General features: G+C 31.2%; 4 protein-coding genes across 5 annotated transcripts; 2 read left to right on the forward strand and 2 right to left on the reverse strand.

Annotated features, from left to right (window-relative positions):
* Positions 1 to 2739: 2739 nt before the first annotated feature.
* On the reverse strand, positions 2740 to 3949 carry LOC114188559. Its single transcript, XM_028077130.1, has 3 exons — positions 3628 to 3949; positions 2927 to 3462; positions 2740 to 2781 (listed from the first exon to the last, which is right to left on the reverse strand). Exons 1-3 carry the CDS (start codon positions 3947 to 3949, stop codon positions 2740 to 2742), a joined length of 900 nt encoding a protein of 299 aa, XP_027932931.1.
* A 19-nt stretch (positions 3950 to 3968) lies between these two features.
* LOC114188561 lies at positions 3969 to 5410 on the forward strand. The gene is made up of 5 exons (XM_028077135.1): positions 3969 to 3984; positions 4209 to 4370; positions 4754 to 4759; positions 4906 to 5126; positions 5216 to 5410. Exons 1-5 carry the CDS (start codon positions 3969 to 3971, stop codon positions 5222 to 5224), a joined length of 414 nt encoding a protein of 137 aa, XP_027932936.1. The 3' UTR covers positions 5225 to 5410.
* Positions 5411 to 6062: 652 nt separating this feature from the next.
* On the forward strand, positions 6063 to 9228 carry LOC114188907 (coatomer subunit epsilon-1-like). Its single transcript, XM_028077575.1, has 6 exons — positions 6063 to 6403; positions 6477 to 6628; positions 6729 to 6864; positions 7094 to 7249; positions 7717 to 7796; positions 8801 to 9228. The coding sequence occupies exons 1-6, from the start codon at positions 6152 to 6154 to the stop codon at positions 8895 to 8897; spliced, it is 873 nt and encodes a 290-aa protein (XP_027933376.1). The 5' UTR covers positions 6063 to 6151; the 3' UTR covers positions 8898 to 9228.
* A 2769-nt stretch (positions 9229 to 11997) lies between these two features.
* On the reverse strand, positions 11998 to 16979 carry LOC114188196 (UDP-arabinose 4-epimerase 1-like). Of its 2 annotated transcripts, none has more exons than XM_028076754.1 (11): positions 16683 to 16979; positions 15617 to 15757; positions 15203 to 15327; positions 14372 to 14485; positions 14176 to 14283; positions 13969 to 14060; positions 13746 to 13887; positions 13526 to 13620; positions 12814 to 12943; positions 12496 to 12640; positions 11998 to 12407 (listed from the first exon to the last, which is right to left on the reverse strand). In XM_028076754.1, exons 2-11 carry the CDS (start codon positions 15675 to 15677, stop codon positions 12172 to 12174), a joined length of 1248 nt encoding a protein of 415 aa, XP_027932555.1. In that variant the 5' UTR covers positions 15678 to 15757; positions 16683 to 16979; the 3' UTR covers positions 11998 to 12171. The 2 variants fall into 2 exon arrangements, with proteins under 2 accessions (XP_027932555.1, XP_027932554.1); XM_028076753.1 differs by having other exon boundaries at positions 16677 to 16974.
* Positions 16980 to 17197: the final 218 nt, after the last annotated feature.

The following is a 17197-nucleotide window of genomic DNA, read 5'->3' on the forward strand; positions in this document are numbered from 1 at the left end:
GTGTGATTTCTTTTTGTGATATAAAAAAAGTAATATAACAATATAGTTATAAAATTATAAGGTTTGAATTTTAAGAAAAACATGCTAGTTTGTGTTGATGAAAAAAAAAAAAAAAAACTATGCAATCAGAGGCAAATATAACAAAGTTATGTCCAAAGAAATCAGAATGTTTAAATTAAGTATCCCTTATATTTATTGTTTCAAAAATAACCTTTTAAAACTAAGAACATTGAATCAGTTTAACTAATCACACTTTTAATAATGGTGAAATTAGGCTATTTTGCTTATATTTGTGTGTTTTATGTTTAATTTATTACTAAGTAAGAGTTTTAGAATAGTTTCTTAAATATTAATTTTATGATTATTTATAATATTTTAATTTTAAAAACATTTTTTAGAATTTATCTGAAAAACAGATAACACAAACAAATTATTTAAAAAGATAAAAAAAGTTATGAAATTTGAAAAATCATGGAATATTCAAAACAATCATAAAATATATTGAGAATTTAATTTCAAAATAATTTAATAAATATATTATGACTTAATATCACATAACGTACTCATTTTATAATTTCGGTTTGCATAGCATATTTGTTTTCGTTTTTCATCCCTGTAATATGAAATTTAATTAATAAATTAAATAACAGATTTTTTTATTTTTTTTATGATAAGCAAGTCCTAGTTAAATACCAGAATAATTATTTAAAAGTTTTAATAAAATATGACAGCCACTTAACTTGTGGTTTTTATCCAAATAGAATATATTTTGAAGCATCAGAGAGGGAACAACATTTATTATACTTTCATTCTTTATCTTTACTTTATGAAATTCTCAACCTTCAAATCGAAAGCAAACATAGGATGTTGATGAATGGGGCATCTTCTTCAGCACATTCCTCATTTAAAATTATTTTTCCAATATTCACACTTGTTGAGGAAGCCAAAACGAATAAGTGTGCCTCTAATATCTTAAGATTACTTTTTAGAGTATGTAACCATTGTAATAGTTTTGTTTTAAAAGTTCTTTTGGAGAGTAAAAAATATATATTTATTTAAATTACTCTTAATTTTTATTCCAAAATAATGTAAAATTATAAGAAAAAGTTTTTAACTTAAGAGTTAAAGGAATTTTGATCCTGTAATCTCAAATCCGTCGGATAATATATATATATATATATATATATATATATATATATATATGAAAATAAAAGTTATTGTATTTGAAAAAAAAACTGTTTTTGTATTATTTTTGTCACTTATTTATTATTATTATTATTATTATTATTATTATTATTAATACTTTTACTACATGACATATTTCTGTCCATCCTGGTTTTGTTTTCCTTTTATATTCTTTTAAGAAAATAAAAGTGTGGGGCTTGATTTCATTCTTTTGTCATTTTTTTTTGTGAGATTTAGTCTAATTTTTCTATTTTTTTTATATAAACATCTAAACAATATTTTTTTTAAATAATAAATAAAGTTTTCTTATGTATGCAATTTTTAATTTAAACCTTTTTTTGTTTAATATTGAAGCTAATCTTTTAAGGTACTTTTTATTCATAGGTCCAATTATGTCCTATGTTGATTCTAAATTTGATGAAAAATAAAAACTCGTAGTGTTTACATTTATGGGTTGATGATGTATAATGTTTCTTTCATGTTTGATTTGTCGTGTTTGATGCATTCAATTGTGTAATCCAAAGAAGAATAGACAAGTTTAACTGATACTTGCACATCGACACCTCTTTAAAAAAAAGAAAAATATCTTTTTATTAATTAAATTTTGATAAACTTTTTTTTATAACTTGAATTCACATTTTTTAGGTTTTTTTTTATTTTTTTTTTATTTTTCAAATCATTTTATATTATAAAAAGAAATAATTAAAATTTAATAGTGAAAATATAAATTAAAGAACTTTGATTACACTTAATAAAAAATGAAGGTTCTTGGAGTCTTGTTGTAATGATGTGCATGTATAAAAATGGAAGCAGAGTTATGAGGAAGTCATAAAACTTATACTAATCTGAAGGCTGTTGGGATTTTTAGGGCTTTTGAAAATATGAGAGATATGAGATATATGAGAGATATATGTGATATGTTATACGGAGGAACATGTTTTTGTATTTTATTGATATACTCTATATATAGAGCAAAATATAACAAATATCAAGTATAAAATATTTATAATATCTCACTCCTAATCTAAAATAATAACAAATTTCTAAAACTGACACATATCTCTAAAACTGAAATATTTTCTAAAAACTAATTTAAATAAAAAAAGATATTAAGTAATATTCTCAACATTCCTCCTTGCTTAATATCTGTTTATTTTATATCTTCAGATTTGATTCTCCATCTTTTGATGCTTGATTTTCTCCTCTTTTTGTGCTTGCAATATTTGTTTTTCTCCTTCTTCCATGGCATCACATCTTTCTTCAATTTGGCATCATCCTTCATATTTCTTCTTATATCAGCATCATCTTCTTTTTCTTTGTTCGGTGTGGATTTCATTGGAGTGGCATTGGACCTTTTGTGAATATTAAAATGTGAACCTCCATCTACTTTCTTCACTTGGACATCTACTTTCTTCCAAAGATATTTATCTTCTAATTTTGATCCTTCTTTCATGTTCACTTTCTTTGTATCAAATTCCTCCTTCATAAAATCCAGCGCAAATCTTTTGTCTTTCATGTGGACTTTAAATACCTCTATGTTGTTTGCATTTTTGATCACACATACTTTATTTTCAAAGGAGACCTTATAACCTTTCTCTAACAATTGAGCAACACTTAACAAATTCTGGGTAATCTCAGGAACATAAAAGACATCAAAAATTAATTTGATACCTGAATGAGTTTTAATTGAAACTGTTCCTGTACCTTTCACAGCAAGTTGTTCTCCATTCCCAATTCTTACCTTGGAAATATTTGATTTATTCAGCTCCTTGAAAATTTCTCTATCATGAGTCATATGGTTTGTACAACCACTGTCTATAATCCAATCTTTTGAAGATTGGTTGGTTGTGACACATGATGTTGTAAAAAGTAGATCTTCCTCTGATTTATCCTCATCTGATTTATTCTCCACAATTTGAACATCTTCTTCAGAATCTTTAGATTTGCATACCTTTTCCACATGTCCCAATTGACCGCATTTGTGACATTTGACATCTGGCCTCCACCAACACCAATTGGGTTGATGACCTTTTCTCTTGCAATGGGGACAAGATGGAAAAACTTGTGTGTTGTTGTATTTGCTCCTTCTATTTTTCTTGACTATGAGAGCATTATCTTCCGTGTAATTTAAATTACCTTCAACCGCCTCATGATCTTCTCTCATCAATCTTCGTTGTTCTTGTGCTTGCAAGGCATGTATCACCTCTGTAAAGGTGATTGTAGACAAATCTTTTGTATTTTCTAAGGAAGCAATAGATGCCTCATATCTTTCCAGCACTGACACCAGAATTTTCTCAACGAGTCTGGAATCTGAAAACTCTTTTCCCAACAATTTTATCTTGTTGGCAATACCCAACAATTTGTTTGAGTATTCTTTAATCGTCTCTGACTCTTTCATTCTTTGCATCTCAAACTCCCTTATCAAGTTCAAAACTTTCATGCCTCGAATCTTCTCGTTCCCTTCATATTCTGCTTTCAAGTATTCCCAAATTTCTTTGGGAGACTTTAGAGTCATGATCCTGGTCATAATCATTTGTGAAACACCTGCGAACAAGCATGATTTTGCCTTTGCCTTTCTCGTTTTCTTTTCTTTATGCGCTTTCATTTGAGCCATGGTGGGATTTTCAGATAAGGGAACATCATCTTCCTCCACAACTTCCCATAGATCTAGCCCCTCTAGATATGTTTGCATCCTTACCGCCCATAGATCATAGCTTTCACCATCAAAGAGTGGAATAGCGACGTGTGACATATTTCCTTCCATTCTATCGGCAGTAAGAACAATGGCTCTTGATACCAGTTGTTGGGATTTTTAGGGCTTTTGAAAATATGAGAGATATGAGATATATGAGAGATATATGTGATATGTTATACGGAGGAACATGTTTTTGTATTTTATTGATATACTCTATATATAGAGCAAAATATAACAAATATCAAGTATAAAATATTTATAATATCTCACTCCTAATCTAAAATAATAACAAATTTCTAAAACTGACACATATCTCTAAAACTGAAAGGGAAAGGGAAACAAAATTTCGAAAATTCTAAGATTAGAAGTGGGGCAACAATCCATAACCCACATCCTGGCTCTGTTCCCTCCATAGGAGGAACTGCATACTCCTTCATCCATGAAGGTGATGGTGATCAGAGCTTTGCTGGTGCTGACATTCAGAGTGGAGGTATCACATTATCTCAAGCGAAATTATTTTATTTCTACGTCTCACGTTTTTTTACAAAATAATGACTATCTAATTCAATCTCACAAAATCGATTTATAGGTTGAGATTTTCACTTTACTTACATATTATAAAATTGTTTTATCTTTAATAGATTTGAGACTTCCAACACTATATTCATTCATTTTAATGTATTAAAATTTAAAGTTTAAGACAGAAAAAAGTTGAGTTTAGGAATTAGTCACCTAAATTTTTTTATTATTGTGAAACTTAGACTCGATCTTCTACTATTTTTACATGTTTCATTCGTTGTCTAACATATTTGTTTTTCTGTTCTTACTGCCGTGTCTCTTCTGCTCTTGCTGTATTTCTGTCTGGTTCTCCAGTCCAAGGTACATGTCATCCTTTTTTTTTTGTTTATCTTTTGTTGTTCTGGTTTGATGGATGTTTTACTTTGTCTTCTTGTGTTTCTGAAAACTTAGTGCTATGTTATATTAGAAGAAGTACTCTAATTAATGCCTTGTGTTCTTGTTTTAAGAGGTGAAGAATGAAAAGGAGGAAGATGGTACTAAGGATTTATGGGCACAGTTGCAGAAAATAGGTGTTGAAGATGATTCCTTGGGCGTTGTATACTGGTACCTTTTTAACAATCCTACTGCTTTGAAAGGTTTTAATGGTGTTCCAATTCATCAGCGCAAGAACATGTTACCTATCATTGTGCCAAACTATCAACCCAAGGGATCGGATCGGAATGTTAAGGTAAATATCAGCTTTTTCTTTTCTTCTTCTTATTTACAACTTCATGTTTGATCGGTTTTTATTGTTTTAATTTGATCATGTCTTTGCAGATAACATAGAGACTTTTAAAGAAGTTCACATCAAGAAGTGCTATGAATAAAACTTGGTGTAACCTTTGTCTCTTCTGCATGTTCAAGCCAGGGGTTCTTAATGAACTTCTTTTGGATGTATCTTATTATCACAAAATTCACTTTTTATATTGAAAGTGATATTCAAATAAAAAAGCAGAATTTACGTTTTTATTATTTAACTAGTAACTCATTTTCTTTTGTTGGAATATTTATGGAAAATGTATTTTTTATCTACTATGACTATGATTTTGTTAAGAATTTAAGTATAAGTTTAAATTTTGAATTGAGAGTAATGTTAATAACTTAAAATTTTAAAATTATCGAAAATAAAAACTCCTCACAAGTACTCACGTAACAAAATAATAAGTGATATCATCAAATCAAATATACTTCTATTGAAGTTTATGGAATAACTATTTTTAAATTATTCATGATATTTCTGTAATAAATAGGTTTACTATATAACATTTCGAAATAATTAATATAGAATAGTTAAAAATTAATTTTAAATTATTATTTGAGATGATGTGTCCGATACCCATCGTGAAATATACTTTTTCAGAATGTTTACCGGGAATTTCTATAATATATTCTTGGAAAGTATTTTTCAGAATTTACTAGTATTGTAAAAAGTAATTTTTTTTAATTATAATGCAACGGAAAGGTGCACGCAGAAAATATGAGGGAGCAGAATCACTTGCCTAATAAGACTGGGCCGAGAATATGAAGCCCGTGTTAGGACTGTTGAGATGTTGATGGAAGGCCCAATAACAGCCCAGAATACTGAGAACACGAAACAAAAAGTGCGAGTGAGCAAACGAGTCTAAGTTCTCTCTCTCTCTCTCTCTCTCTCTCTCTCTCTCCCTCTTTCTCTCTGTGAATCGTTTGAGTGATCGCTGAGATCTGAATCTACCGATGGCGACACCGGACCACCTGTTCAACCTCCGCAACAATTTCTACCTCGGCGCCTACCAAGCCGCCATTAACAGCAGCGACGTCTCCAACCTCTCCGAAGAAGACGCCCTGGAGCGCGACACCCTCGTCCACCGCTGCTACATCGCCCTCGGCCAATTGCAGTTCGTCATTTCCGAGATCCACGACGATGCTCCCACTCCTCTTCAAGCCGTCAAACTCCTCGCCCTCTATTTCTCCTCTCCCGACACCAAGGCATGCTTACTTCTTTTTCTCCTCAATTTCTCCTCTCATCCATCTCATCACCTCTCCTCTCGAAATCTCACAGGACTCCGCCATCTCCAGCCTCAAGGAATGGCTCGCGGATCCCGCCATCGGAAACAACCCCACGCTCAGGCTCGTTGCCGGTCTCGTCTTCCTCCACGAGAACGATTTCAACGAAGCACTTAAACACACCAATGCCGGAGGGACCATGGAACTGTATAATTCTTCTCTCTTTTTTCTCTCGTTTTCATTTTAATTATTTATTTTCGTTATTATAATTTTTTTCGTGTTTTTTTTTTCTTTTTCTTGCGTTCAGGCACGCGTTGAATGTTCAGATCTTCATTAAGATGCATAGGTCGGATTATGCGGAGAGGCAGCTGCGGCTCATGCAGCAGATTGACGAGGATCACACTCTCACTCAACTCGCCAATGCGTGGCTCGATTTGGCTGTGGTATTAATTGATTAATTTATAATAGTTGCTGTGATAAGAAATTAGGAGTTATAATTGTTGGAGATGTGGTATATGATCAAATTCAAGTACGAAAGTGATACATTCTTCGTCTTACAAGCTGATTATGTAAGATTGAGTTAGGTTTAACAGCTAAGTAGGAATAATAGTAAAAAAGTGATAAATTTTGGTATGTTTAATTGATGGGTTTCGCCGAATGATGATGGATCAGGGAGGGTCGAAGATTCAGGAGGCGTATCTGATATTCCAAGATATGTCGGAGAGGTATCAGTCCACCAGTTTGCTTTTGAATGGCAAGGCGGTTTGCTGCATGCACATGGGCAATTTTGACGAAGCAGAGACCCTTTTGGTTGAAGCGTTGAACAAGGCACGTTTACGTACTGTTTTTATTCTATTAGTGTTCTCTTCCATTGTTTAACAATATAATTGTTTTTTTATTGTGGTTATGATTTAGTAGTTTTTAACTTGCTGAGTGATTTTCCTAGAATTTGTAGTTATTATAGGCAGACACACCATTTTGGGGAGTATGTAGGGGAAGGTAGAGAGAAATGGAAACATAAGGAGAAGGAAGAGGGAAAAAGTGATAGATGTGATGAGTGATATTATAGAAAAGAGAGATAGGAAGCAATTAGGGTAGAAAGCAGATGGAAGAAAAGGTGATTGGTGTTTATATATTTTCCTTTTAAACTGGTCTCATGCTGAAAGGAGTTTTTTCTGCGTGTACTTTGTGCTAGCTCTTGGTTTAAACTTTTAAGCTGTTGTTCTGAAATGGCATTCCATGGTTGATTTGTTGTTTTGGAATATGTGTGATGAAAATTTGTGTGGCTTATACAGGATGCCAGGGATCCTGAAACGCTAGCCAATCTAGTTGTATGCTGTCTTCACCTTGGCAAGCCATCTAACAAATCATTCAGGTAAACTCTCTGGACATTTTTACTGTTTGTTTCCATCTCTCTTTCTCTAACAATATCTGGTTACTTGTTCTGCCAAAACCCTTTTCTTCTCTTCTTACATTTAATAGCACAGTATGTCTGTTGAAAATATCCTATTGCGTGGAATAATGTAGAACATGACTGGCTGAATCTTCAGTTTCTTGGGAAAAGTGCTATTCAATTCTGAATCGATTCTATGTATTTGATACGAGTCAGGGCATTCTAGGTGTATTTTTGTAGATGGAGTGTCTAACCTTATCAACAAAATATCGATACTGAATTTCTTACACTCTTAACATAGCCTTCAACAGTTATAGTAATTAGTGAATTTACATCAGCTATATGAAAGAGAGAACATGAGTTGGCCTCAAACATGAATTAAATTTAGTAGCTGTTGGAGATCTTTTAAGAGTAGCAACAGAGTAGTGCAAGTTCAAATAGTAAAATGGTAATAAAATATATAGAAAATGCATAACATGTTAGAAAGGGTTGAATAATATTGTTCAAAACTGTTTTGGTGGTGAACATTGAACAACCCCTAATCTTAAAGGGAAGGTGATTTTAAACATTTCAAGTGTATTGACAAAAATACTGTTATTTACATTTTGAAATTCGATGTTACAAGGGTAGGAATGTAAATTAATTTTCAAAACTTCTTTCTTTCTCTTCACTGTGTTGTTGAACCAAACAGTCCCTAACTCTCCAATTTCCTTTGTAAAAATAGTTTGTATCTTCAATCTGTCGAGGACATTCCTTAACTTTTACTACCAATCACCTAGTATATTTTTACCGAGTGACTTGGGAAACATAAAGCTTTTGTTTCTTATTTGATTGAATCTCCTGTTATACTTCTGGATTTGTGCTTTTCCCTTTGAATTTATTCCTTGCCTTTCGTTTGTCGCTTGATCTGGTGTGGTATTTCTCATTCTTCAAAATCCTCACTCGTATATTTTTTAACGATGTATGTGACTTGTATTGCTTTGCAGCCAGCTGAAACTTTCTCACGCAGATCATGTTCTCGTCAAGCGGGTAACATCAGCAGAAGAAAGTTTTGATAGAGCGCTACAAACATTTTCTTCATGAGCCGATTATTCAACTTCTTTCAGGAGTTGAATGGTCTGAGGTCTTCTATGCAATTTTTACACCTTGTCGTGGCCATTGTGTTGGGTTGCGTATCTTAGAACATAATCAACTGGGTAATGTGGCATAGTATTCAAATTTATAACATTGGTTTACTGAGTCTTGATGTTGTAAAAGCTACATCTGACATTAAGCAAGTTCATTTACATCGTATATTTTACTAAAAAAAGCAAGAAATGCCAATAGGTATTTGAGTAAACAAGATCATGGTTGTGTGGATGGATTGACGAATCTGTATTCTATTCTATTTTATCCGAAGTTTTGCATTCTCCTATTTGTATTTCTCATGTGGTAAATTAAGTGTTTGCCTACTAAATTGTGTATATGGCAAGGGTAGTTTACATCGTTACGTTGTTGGAGAAAACGTATTGAAAGGACTATGATAAAGATAAATTAGATTGTAAATACTTTCTAAGAGGCAGTTACAATTTTATAAATACTTTTAAACGGTTTTTGATTACTAATTTTTATTCATGTTCATTTAAATGCATGCAACACAAGAATACTGGTGGGTGATGCTGTTGGTCTCGGTTATTGTTATTACTAGCAAAATTACAAGCTTACAGAATCTATGAATTTGAATTTCGACTTAGATTGAAATTGAATTTGCATTCCTGTTTTATTTGAATAGAATTGAATAATAATGTGTTTTAGTTTGGACATAACCCATAATCGACTATAAGCACAGTATACTGCGTGGTTAGTTAATTTGCATAAAGTGTGATAAAAACTAATTGTGTTCTTTTTTAAGTGAATGTGACAGTTTTTATGAACAATTGATGACTAATATTTGTAGTATTAATAATGTTCATGGAAGAATACAACGGACATTTTATATTGTTGTTGATTATCGGATAATGCTCATACAAAATTAATCTTTACTCTGGTATTGAGTAGTTGAAAATTTTCATTGGTTTATTTGTTTCGGGTTAATTTTGGAAATTAACGTTTTCACCAAAAAATGTTATTATTTAGTATTTTTTAAGCTTTAAATATACTTATTTGTTAAATATTTAAAAAATATATATTTATTCTACTAACACCAAATTCTAAAAGGTTTAAATGATAATAAATTGTATTATTTAATAGAGTTGTTTAAAATTTAAATTTTAATAATTTTATTTTGAATATAGAATAAATTACGTTGGTATTTATTATTTTTTGATAAATTCTAAGTAGTGTCCCAATATTTTTTTAATTGAGATGCATAAAGATAATTGTTGTGCGGTTATTTTCTATACTCATTATTTAGAAAATAATAATTTTGAAGTAAACATTAAGTAATTTTACACACTAGTTAGTAAGACTGTGACATCTTTTTAGAAAATGCTTTTTTGTAGTTATTTTGTAGAAAACAGTATCATTTAATGATGTCATTTTATGATGTTATATTATGACTATGTTAGTTACATCATTAAGAAAAACATAATTATATGTTACATCAATTAATGATATCTTAACAAAAAGAACGTCGTTCTTTCTGTTCTTATTATAAGAAACGTTTGAAAGAAAAAATTGTTGATCCTTCTTATAAATTATTTTATAATTTTTGTACTTTATATTTATTTTTCTTTTTTATCCCTATTAAATATTATGATTCTTTATATTTTGTATTAATAAATAGTAAAAAGATCATTTTAAAGATATTATTAATGAAATCTAACTTAGTATTTATTTTATTTCTTTTTAAGCATTATACAAGTTTCTTTTGGGAAAAAAATATTATTTTAAAAAAAAATAATATTATACAACAATTTCTTCAATAAGACATTTATATATAAAAAATTACTTTTTTCCATTTTATGTTTCAATAAATTTATATATAAACTAATTAAAAACTTCATGAAGGGTATGGGAACAAGAGAACAATTAATGTGTGTCGTTTAAGAGTTTTTCTTTTTAGAAATCAATAAATATAATGAGTTGTTTTTACTTTAATTAAATATTTATAAGATTTCTTACTAAGCAATAACACATCTAAAAAATATGACACTTAAAAGGAAGAAAAAATATTAAAACAATAAAAACTATAACTCTTAAAAAATAACATCTTGTAAAATAATTAAATAAATTATTTGTTTTTTTTTTTACGTGAGTGTGAATATGTTAGAAGACGAGTATTAAAAACGTCATAGTATTATGCTATCATTTCATAAAATCATTACATAAAAAGTAGCATATTGTAGACATTATAAAAGACATTTAACGAACTAAAATTTTAGAACAAATATAATATATAACAGATAAATAAAAATCTATAATGATATTGGAGACGACAAAATTGAGTCTCCTGAACAGGTGTTTTCGTTTGTGACAAAAAACAAATTGTTAGAAGAAAAGAAACAAAATAAAATAAACATAATGTGGGCAAAGTTAATTCCTGGGGTCGAGTTGTTCCAAGAAAACGAGACAAAAGAACAATTACATAATTGAGATTTAATCACTTGATTTGTGTTTTTTTATGCGCTCTCTTTAAACTATATTAATTTTAATATATATATATATATATATATATATATATATATATAACATACTTTAAAATATAAAAATTCTTATATTTTAAAATGTTACACATACAATTACATTTTGAGATGACTTATATTATAAAGGATTAAATATGTTTTTTCTCCCTCAAGTTTCAGTTAATTTTAAAATTAATAATTCTTCAAAACTTTATATCAATTTAATCATTCTTTAAAAATAAGTAGATGTAATTTTTCTTACCAAATTTTGTTAAATTTATTTAACATTTTAAACACATTTTATGATAATATTTGAGTTAACACTGAAACGAAAATGTATCAAACAGTGTAAATAATTCAAATACTATCATAGAATATATTTGAAACGTCAGATAAACTTAACAAAATTTGATTAAAAGGATTAAATTCACGCATTTTTTAAAGATTAGGAACTAAATTGGTCAAAAGTTTCGAAAAGAGACTAATTTCAAATTTCACCAAAATTTTAGGAACCAAAAATATATATAACCTTATTATAAAATAATTCAACATTTGAAAATAAAAAGAACTATTCCAACTACTTCCATAATTGCATATTATTAGGTGACAGTGCCCTGGTTAGGTGAATGGTGCAACTGAAAACATTATCATTATTGACTCATTGTACGTCGAATACACATGTAAGTATAACGAATGAACTAGCAAACTCCCTAAGGACAAAAAATGTAATGGTGAGGCTCATGATGAGAAGAACCTCAGATTGCAGATGAAATGCCATAACCATTATGATGAGATTTTTGCCATTTCCATGCAGTTTGTAAGCTCTTCTCAAGGTCAGTGTATTGTGCAGTCCAATTCAGTTCCAAGTTGATCTTAGAAGGGTCACTATACACTTCTGCATAATCACCAGGTCTACGAGGAAGAAACTCCACTTCGATGTTCACCCCTGTGGCCTTTTTGCATGCATCCACAAACTCCTTCACTGATCTACCTGGTAAATTATAAACCCCTTTTCAGAAAAATGTGGATTTGCATCAAAAAACTATTTTTTCATATTCCAAGTGTAATAAAAAACCTACCTTTTCCAGTGCCAACATTGTAGATCCCTACTTTCCCAGGTTGTGCCTTTTCAAGAGCCTTCACATGAGCATCCACCAAATCTGTCACATCAATGTAGTCTCGTATGCATGTTCCATCCGCTGTCTTGTAATCAGTTCCTCTAACCTGCATGGTGGAAACAGATACATTCAGTACAGGTTCATTACAGTTTATAATCCTTTGAACATATTAATGATATATTAACATGGATAATTGATTCCTTGCTACTCTCATCAAGTCATACCAAATGTAAAGAAATTCTGTTTCATCCAAAATTAAAAGTGTTAGTCTTGACATACCTTTAAGCCAGTTGTAATACCACGAGCTGCATCAAAGCAGGCACCGGAAATTCGACCGTGTTCTCGAAGTTCAGGTCTTGGAGCCTCACCTAATCTGCCCTCCGGATCTGATCCAATCACATTGAAGTATCTACATGTTTCACAGGGAAAAGTAAACAGAAATCACAACCATAGCTAATTCTAAACAGTTATATTTAAATCGAGTTATCTTAAAAGTATTACTGCTTTATAAATTAGATACTTTATTAATTAGTATCAGTAAAGTATCTTAAATTATCAGATACGGATACGTAACACAAATTGAAATATCAGTGCATCATAGCTTCTAACAAATGTTAAATGCTAATAAAAGGTTTGTGTCATACAAAGAAACATAACAAAGGTCTTCCTCAAACCCTCCCAGGCCCTATCCACCCATCATCAACTTGATAAAGGGAGGAAAAGAACCAGGCGTAGACATTAAAGAGGAAAGAAAATGGCATATTTATATTAGAGTTGAACGAGTCTGCATTAGAAAAATGGATCCGAAACATTTACTTGCCAAAAGCACAAACAAAAATGAATAACAAAAAGATTAAAAAAAAAATAGACTTGAATCATGACTCACCTTTTTGAGAACCAATAGTAATTTAACAAAAAAAGGGCACACATTCAACAACAATAAGCAATTTACATTAAGGGGCAGTCACATAAGTAAATGGAAAATTCATACCTCAGAATCATTACTGCCATTTTAGAATTTTTAGAAAAATCAAGGATGATATCTTCTGACATCTTCTTGGCTTTTCCATATGGATTAATTGGTTTCTGGAATTGAAGAACATAATGGTAAGACTACATTCCAATGTGTATTAATGCCATTGCAAGATATGCAACGGAAATAAAAAGTTCTTAACCAAACTCATCATTCAACCACACTAAAGAGTTCTCACCTGTTCTGTTCCTTCTGTAATAGGCATCTTTTCAGGTTCCCCATATGTTGCACATGTACTAGAATATATTAATTTCTTCACTCCATATTTAGCCATAGACTCCAATACCAACAAGGTATTTGATGTAATATTATGATAATACCTGACAAAGAAAAAGTGTTAAAAAAGGTAGAACTAGAGTTCCCAGTTCTTCTACTACTTTAGTTAAGATATAAGAACTTACTTAAGAGGGTCAAGGGTGCTCTCTCCCACATACGCAACAGCAGCAAAATGCATCACAGCATCGAATTTATTCTCTGAAAATATTTTATTCACCTAATAACCAGTTAAGTAGACAACTTTTCTTGGGCAATCTATAACATTGTGCTTCAACAAAGAGTTTAAATTCAACACCAAATCATTTCTTAATAAGGAAAGATTATAAGGATACAGATTCTTTATCTCCTAAGTCAGCGTATATAAATTGAAGTCTTCCAGGTTCTGGATATAATTCTTGAAGAACCCTGACGGCACCCAAATTGCCACGTGATAGATTATCCTGCAAAGAAGAAAAACTGGTTAGCAGACAGAACAGTAAATGCATTCAAATTTATCAGTGCAGCTTTTGGTATTATGAAGAGGCACACCACTATGGTGACACGATAGAAATCCTTCAGAAGTCGTAGGGTAGCATGCGAGCCAATATAGCCTGCACCTCCTGTCACTAAAACATGAGTGACACCTGGTTCATGGATGGAAAACTGAAAAAGGTCCCAAAAAAAGACTAATCATCAAATTGAACAAAAGGGTAAAATAGCAATCAATTTACATATACAAAACATAACAAAGAAAAGGTAGAAAACTATAACTGAAAACAACATATCTTCAACATTTTTTCCCTTATAAACCCTCATTTCTTATTTATTCAAAAATTCTTTCTTTCTTGTATCCATCTCACACCATTCGAAAACACCAAAACAAACATTCACAAGCTTCATTGTTCTTTAATTTGGTACAGTAAAAATAGCTAATCATATCTATCGATGCATCAGCCACTTCAAGATATCTTTCAGTAGTCAAATAATGAAACAGCCAAAGAAACTATAAATAAGTTTTATATATGTCAAATAGAATTACAATACAACAAAAAACTCTCAGACACCATTATGCAGTAAACCTATAAGTGGCATAATCATTCTAAGAAATCAAATAAATTTTGAGAGAACTCACTTCTCTCACCGCCAACCAGTCAAGAAGAACAATTCAACAATAGAAACTAAACTCACAGGTCTAAGAGAATGTATAGCATCGTCCTTCACGTCTCATTCAGTCATTTGAATATTTATGAACAAATGTATTAAATAAAATAGGAACACACATAATAGGAAGTATAACATATAGATATTCAAACATACATATATACATAATTGACTATGATAATCATGAGTATTTGATTGGGTAAGACAATGTAGGATTACCGGACTAGGGGGATTCAAAGATGGAGATCTTTTGATCATGATAATGCATAATGCCGTTAATGCTGCAGCAAGAAAAATCTTCCCGACATAATTGCCCTTCCTTTTTGGATCCACATAATCCATGCCTAAAATGAACATAGAACATATATCTTAAACCAACAACTTAGTTATAATGATAAATATAATGAATCATGAGAAACAACCAAGCATGAAAAAATTACAGCACTTTATCAAATAATGAAATTACAAACACCTTATGCAAATACTTGTTTCCAGCCAATTCTATGTTGAAGTGTTAGAAAAGGCACAGCTTTTCCTTTCATATTTTGAAATTGATTAATGCTTTTTAAGTAACCAAAGCTTCGTTGCATAACAGAGTCATACCACTATTTCTTCTCAATTATAAAATCTTACCTCCCAAAGACATAGATCTGTTTGACCTTGGCTGACTCCTGGTCCTAGAAAAACTTAGCATTTGCAAAGTTAACAAGGTCTGACTCCCCCAATACAAATGATCATATCAAGCTCCACTTCCAGAATGATTCGAGTGATATGCTGCAGGAAAACCAGATCATGTAAGTTTATTTTTCTCTGAAAGAAGGCGTCAAAACAGCCCTGGAGAAGAAGTTCAGACTGAAAACCAGCATAACAAAAATCAGACAAACTAATAGTCCTTCAAAAGGGTAAAGCAACATGTTTTGTTTGTGTAAAAATTTGAAATGTTAAAATAAAAACATGAAGACCACAAGAAAAATAGGAAAAAAGGATTAAAAAGTTCAGAAACTAAACACCACAAAATTAAATAAAGCAAACAAAACACAATCCCGCCTATTCACCAATAAATTCAGCTATTCAAAACTACAGAGCAGGGAGTACGAACGTGTCCAGAAATGAAAGATCCAGAGAATTCCATAAGAATAAAAACCTTGTAAGAAAGAAAGTAAACAAGAAAGGCTAAAGATTGCTCACAGTCATAATATGTTTTACCACAAAAGCAACATTGCAAACGACATGCACATAAAAATCTGTCAGAGGGTCACGGGGAGTGAAAACCCCACAAAACCACTTTAAGAAAAAATCACACAGAAAACCAGAACAACATAGGAGCAAAAGAAACAGCTTCAAAATTTCAACATCAAGATCCAACACAACAGGCAAGCAAAAACAGTCTCATCAGCCCAAGAAAACGTAATCACTGATCAACAATTGAAATTCAACAACAGACAAAAACCCCTTTGATTTCACATTTGCAGCATCACCAACCACAAGCCAACCAACCAAGAAAATCAAGGACCAACCCAGATACTTAAAACCCATAGATTTGTCAGGGAAAAGAAAAAACAAATCAAAGCCCTTGAATAGCACCATACAAGCAGAATTAAGCAACAAAGCCATCAGAACAGTTCCTTTTTTTTAAAAGGAAACCAAAAACAAACGAAAACAAGAAAACAAAAGGAAGGAGCACCGCTAGCACCTTAACCTTATTCAGTTGCCCAGAAGCGCAGAAGGCCTTGAAATGTGAAAAAGAATGTAAATTTAACGGTTTGTAGAGAATTAGAAAAGTGGGAAATCTGGAAAAAGAAAAGGAAGTAGCGGATTGAGGGCAGAAGACAGGGGAGTGGAAAGAGAATAAGAAGAAGAAAAGTACAAATGAGGAAGATGGTGGTAGGAAGAGGTGATTTTTGGGGTGGCGTTGAAATTGTGAGAGTGGGAGAGTGAGAGGGATAGAGAGAGAAGAATGGGTTCTAATAGGCTGCGTCTCCTCTGCATCCATGTTGTCAAAGCGTTACAGGGAATTTGAGACCGCAATGGAACAACATCGTAGACTATATTTTATTCTTTTCATTTTCTCTTTTTTCTTTACTACATTATTTCACTTCGTTTTGTTCTTTTCAAAGTATAGTCAGTGGAGATGCACATGAGGTTTTATATTTTCCTCAATTTTTTCAAACACAACTAATCTATTACTTGATCTCTATGTATTATGTGTAAAAT

Source organism: Vigna unguiculata, chromosome 6, assembly GCF_004118075.2.
Source record: "Vigna unguiculata cultivar IT97K-499-35 chromosome 6, ASM411807v1, whole genome shotgun sequence".
In the NCBI taxonomy this organism is placed as follows: Eukaryota; Viridiplantae; Streptophyta; class Magnoliopsida; order Fabales; family Fabaceae; genus Vigna; species Vigna unguiculata.

Bases quoted from the DNA above. Each gene is read 5' to 3' on its own strand.
- LOC114188559 (XM_028077130.1), bottom strand. From the start codon at position 3,949: ATGGAAGGAAATATGTCACACGTCGCTATTCCACTCTTTGATGGTGAA. The intron at 3,463-3,627 runs GCATGAAAGTTT...TTCTGGTGTCAG, and splicing joins AGGGAACGAGAAGATTCGAG to TGCTGGAAAGATATGAGGCA. The intron at 2,782-2,926 runs GTAAGAATTGGG...CTCAATTGTTAG, and splicing joins ATAAATCAAATATTTCCAAG to AGAAAGGTTATAAGGTCTCC.
- LOC114188196 (XM_028076754.1), bottom strand. From the start codon at position 15,677: ATGCTAAGTTTTTCTAGGACCAGGAGTCAGCCAAGGTCAAACAGATCT. The intron at 14,486-15,202 runs GTAATCCTACAT...GACCTTTTTCAG, and splicing joins CTTTGAATCCCCCTAGTCCG to TTTTCCATCCATGAACCAGG. The intron at 12,641-12,813 runs GTATGTCAAGAC...TCCACCATGCAG, and splicing joins GTATTACAACTGGCTTAAAG to GTTAGAGGAACTGATTACAA.
- LOC114188907 (XM_028077575.1), top strand. From the start codon at position 6,152: ATGGCGACACCGGACCACCTGTTCAACCTCCGCAACAATTTCTACCTC. The intron at 6,629-6,728 runs GTATAATTCTTC...TCTTGCGTTCAG, and splicing joins GCCGGAGGGACCATGGAACT to GCACGCGTTGAATGTTCAGA. The intron at 6,865-7,093 runs GTATTAATTGAT...ATGATGGATCAG, and splicing joins CGTGGCTCGATTTGGCTGTG to GGAGGGTCGAAGATTCAGGA.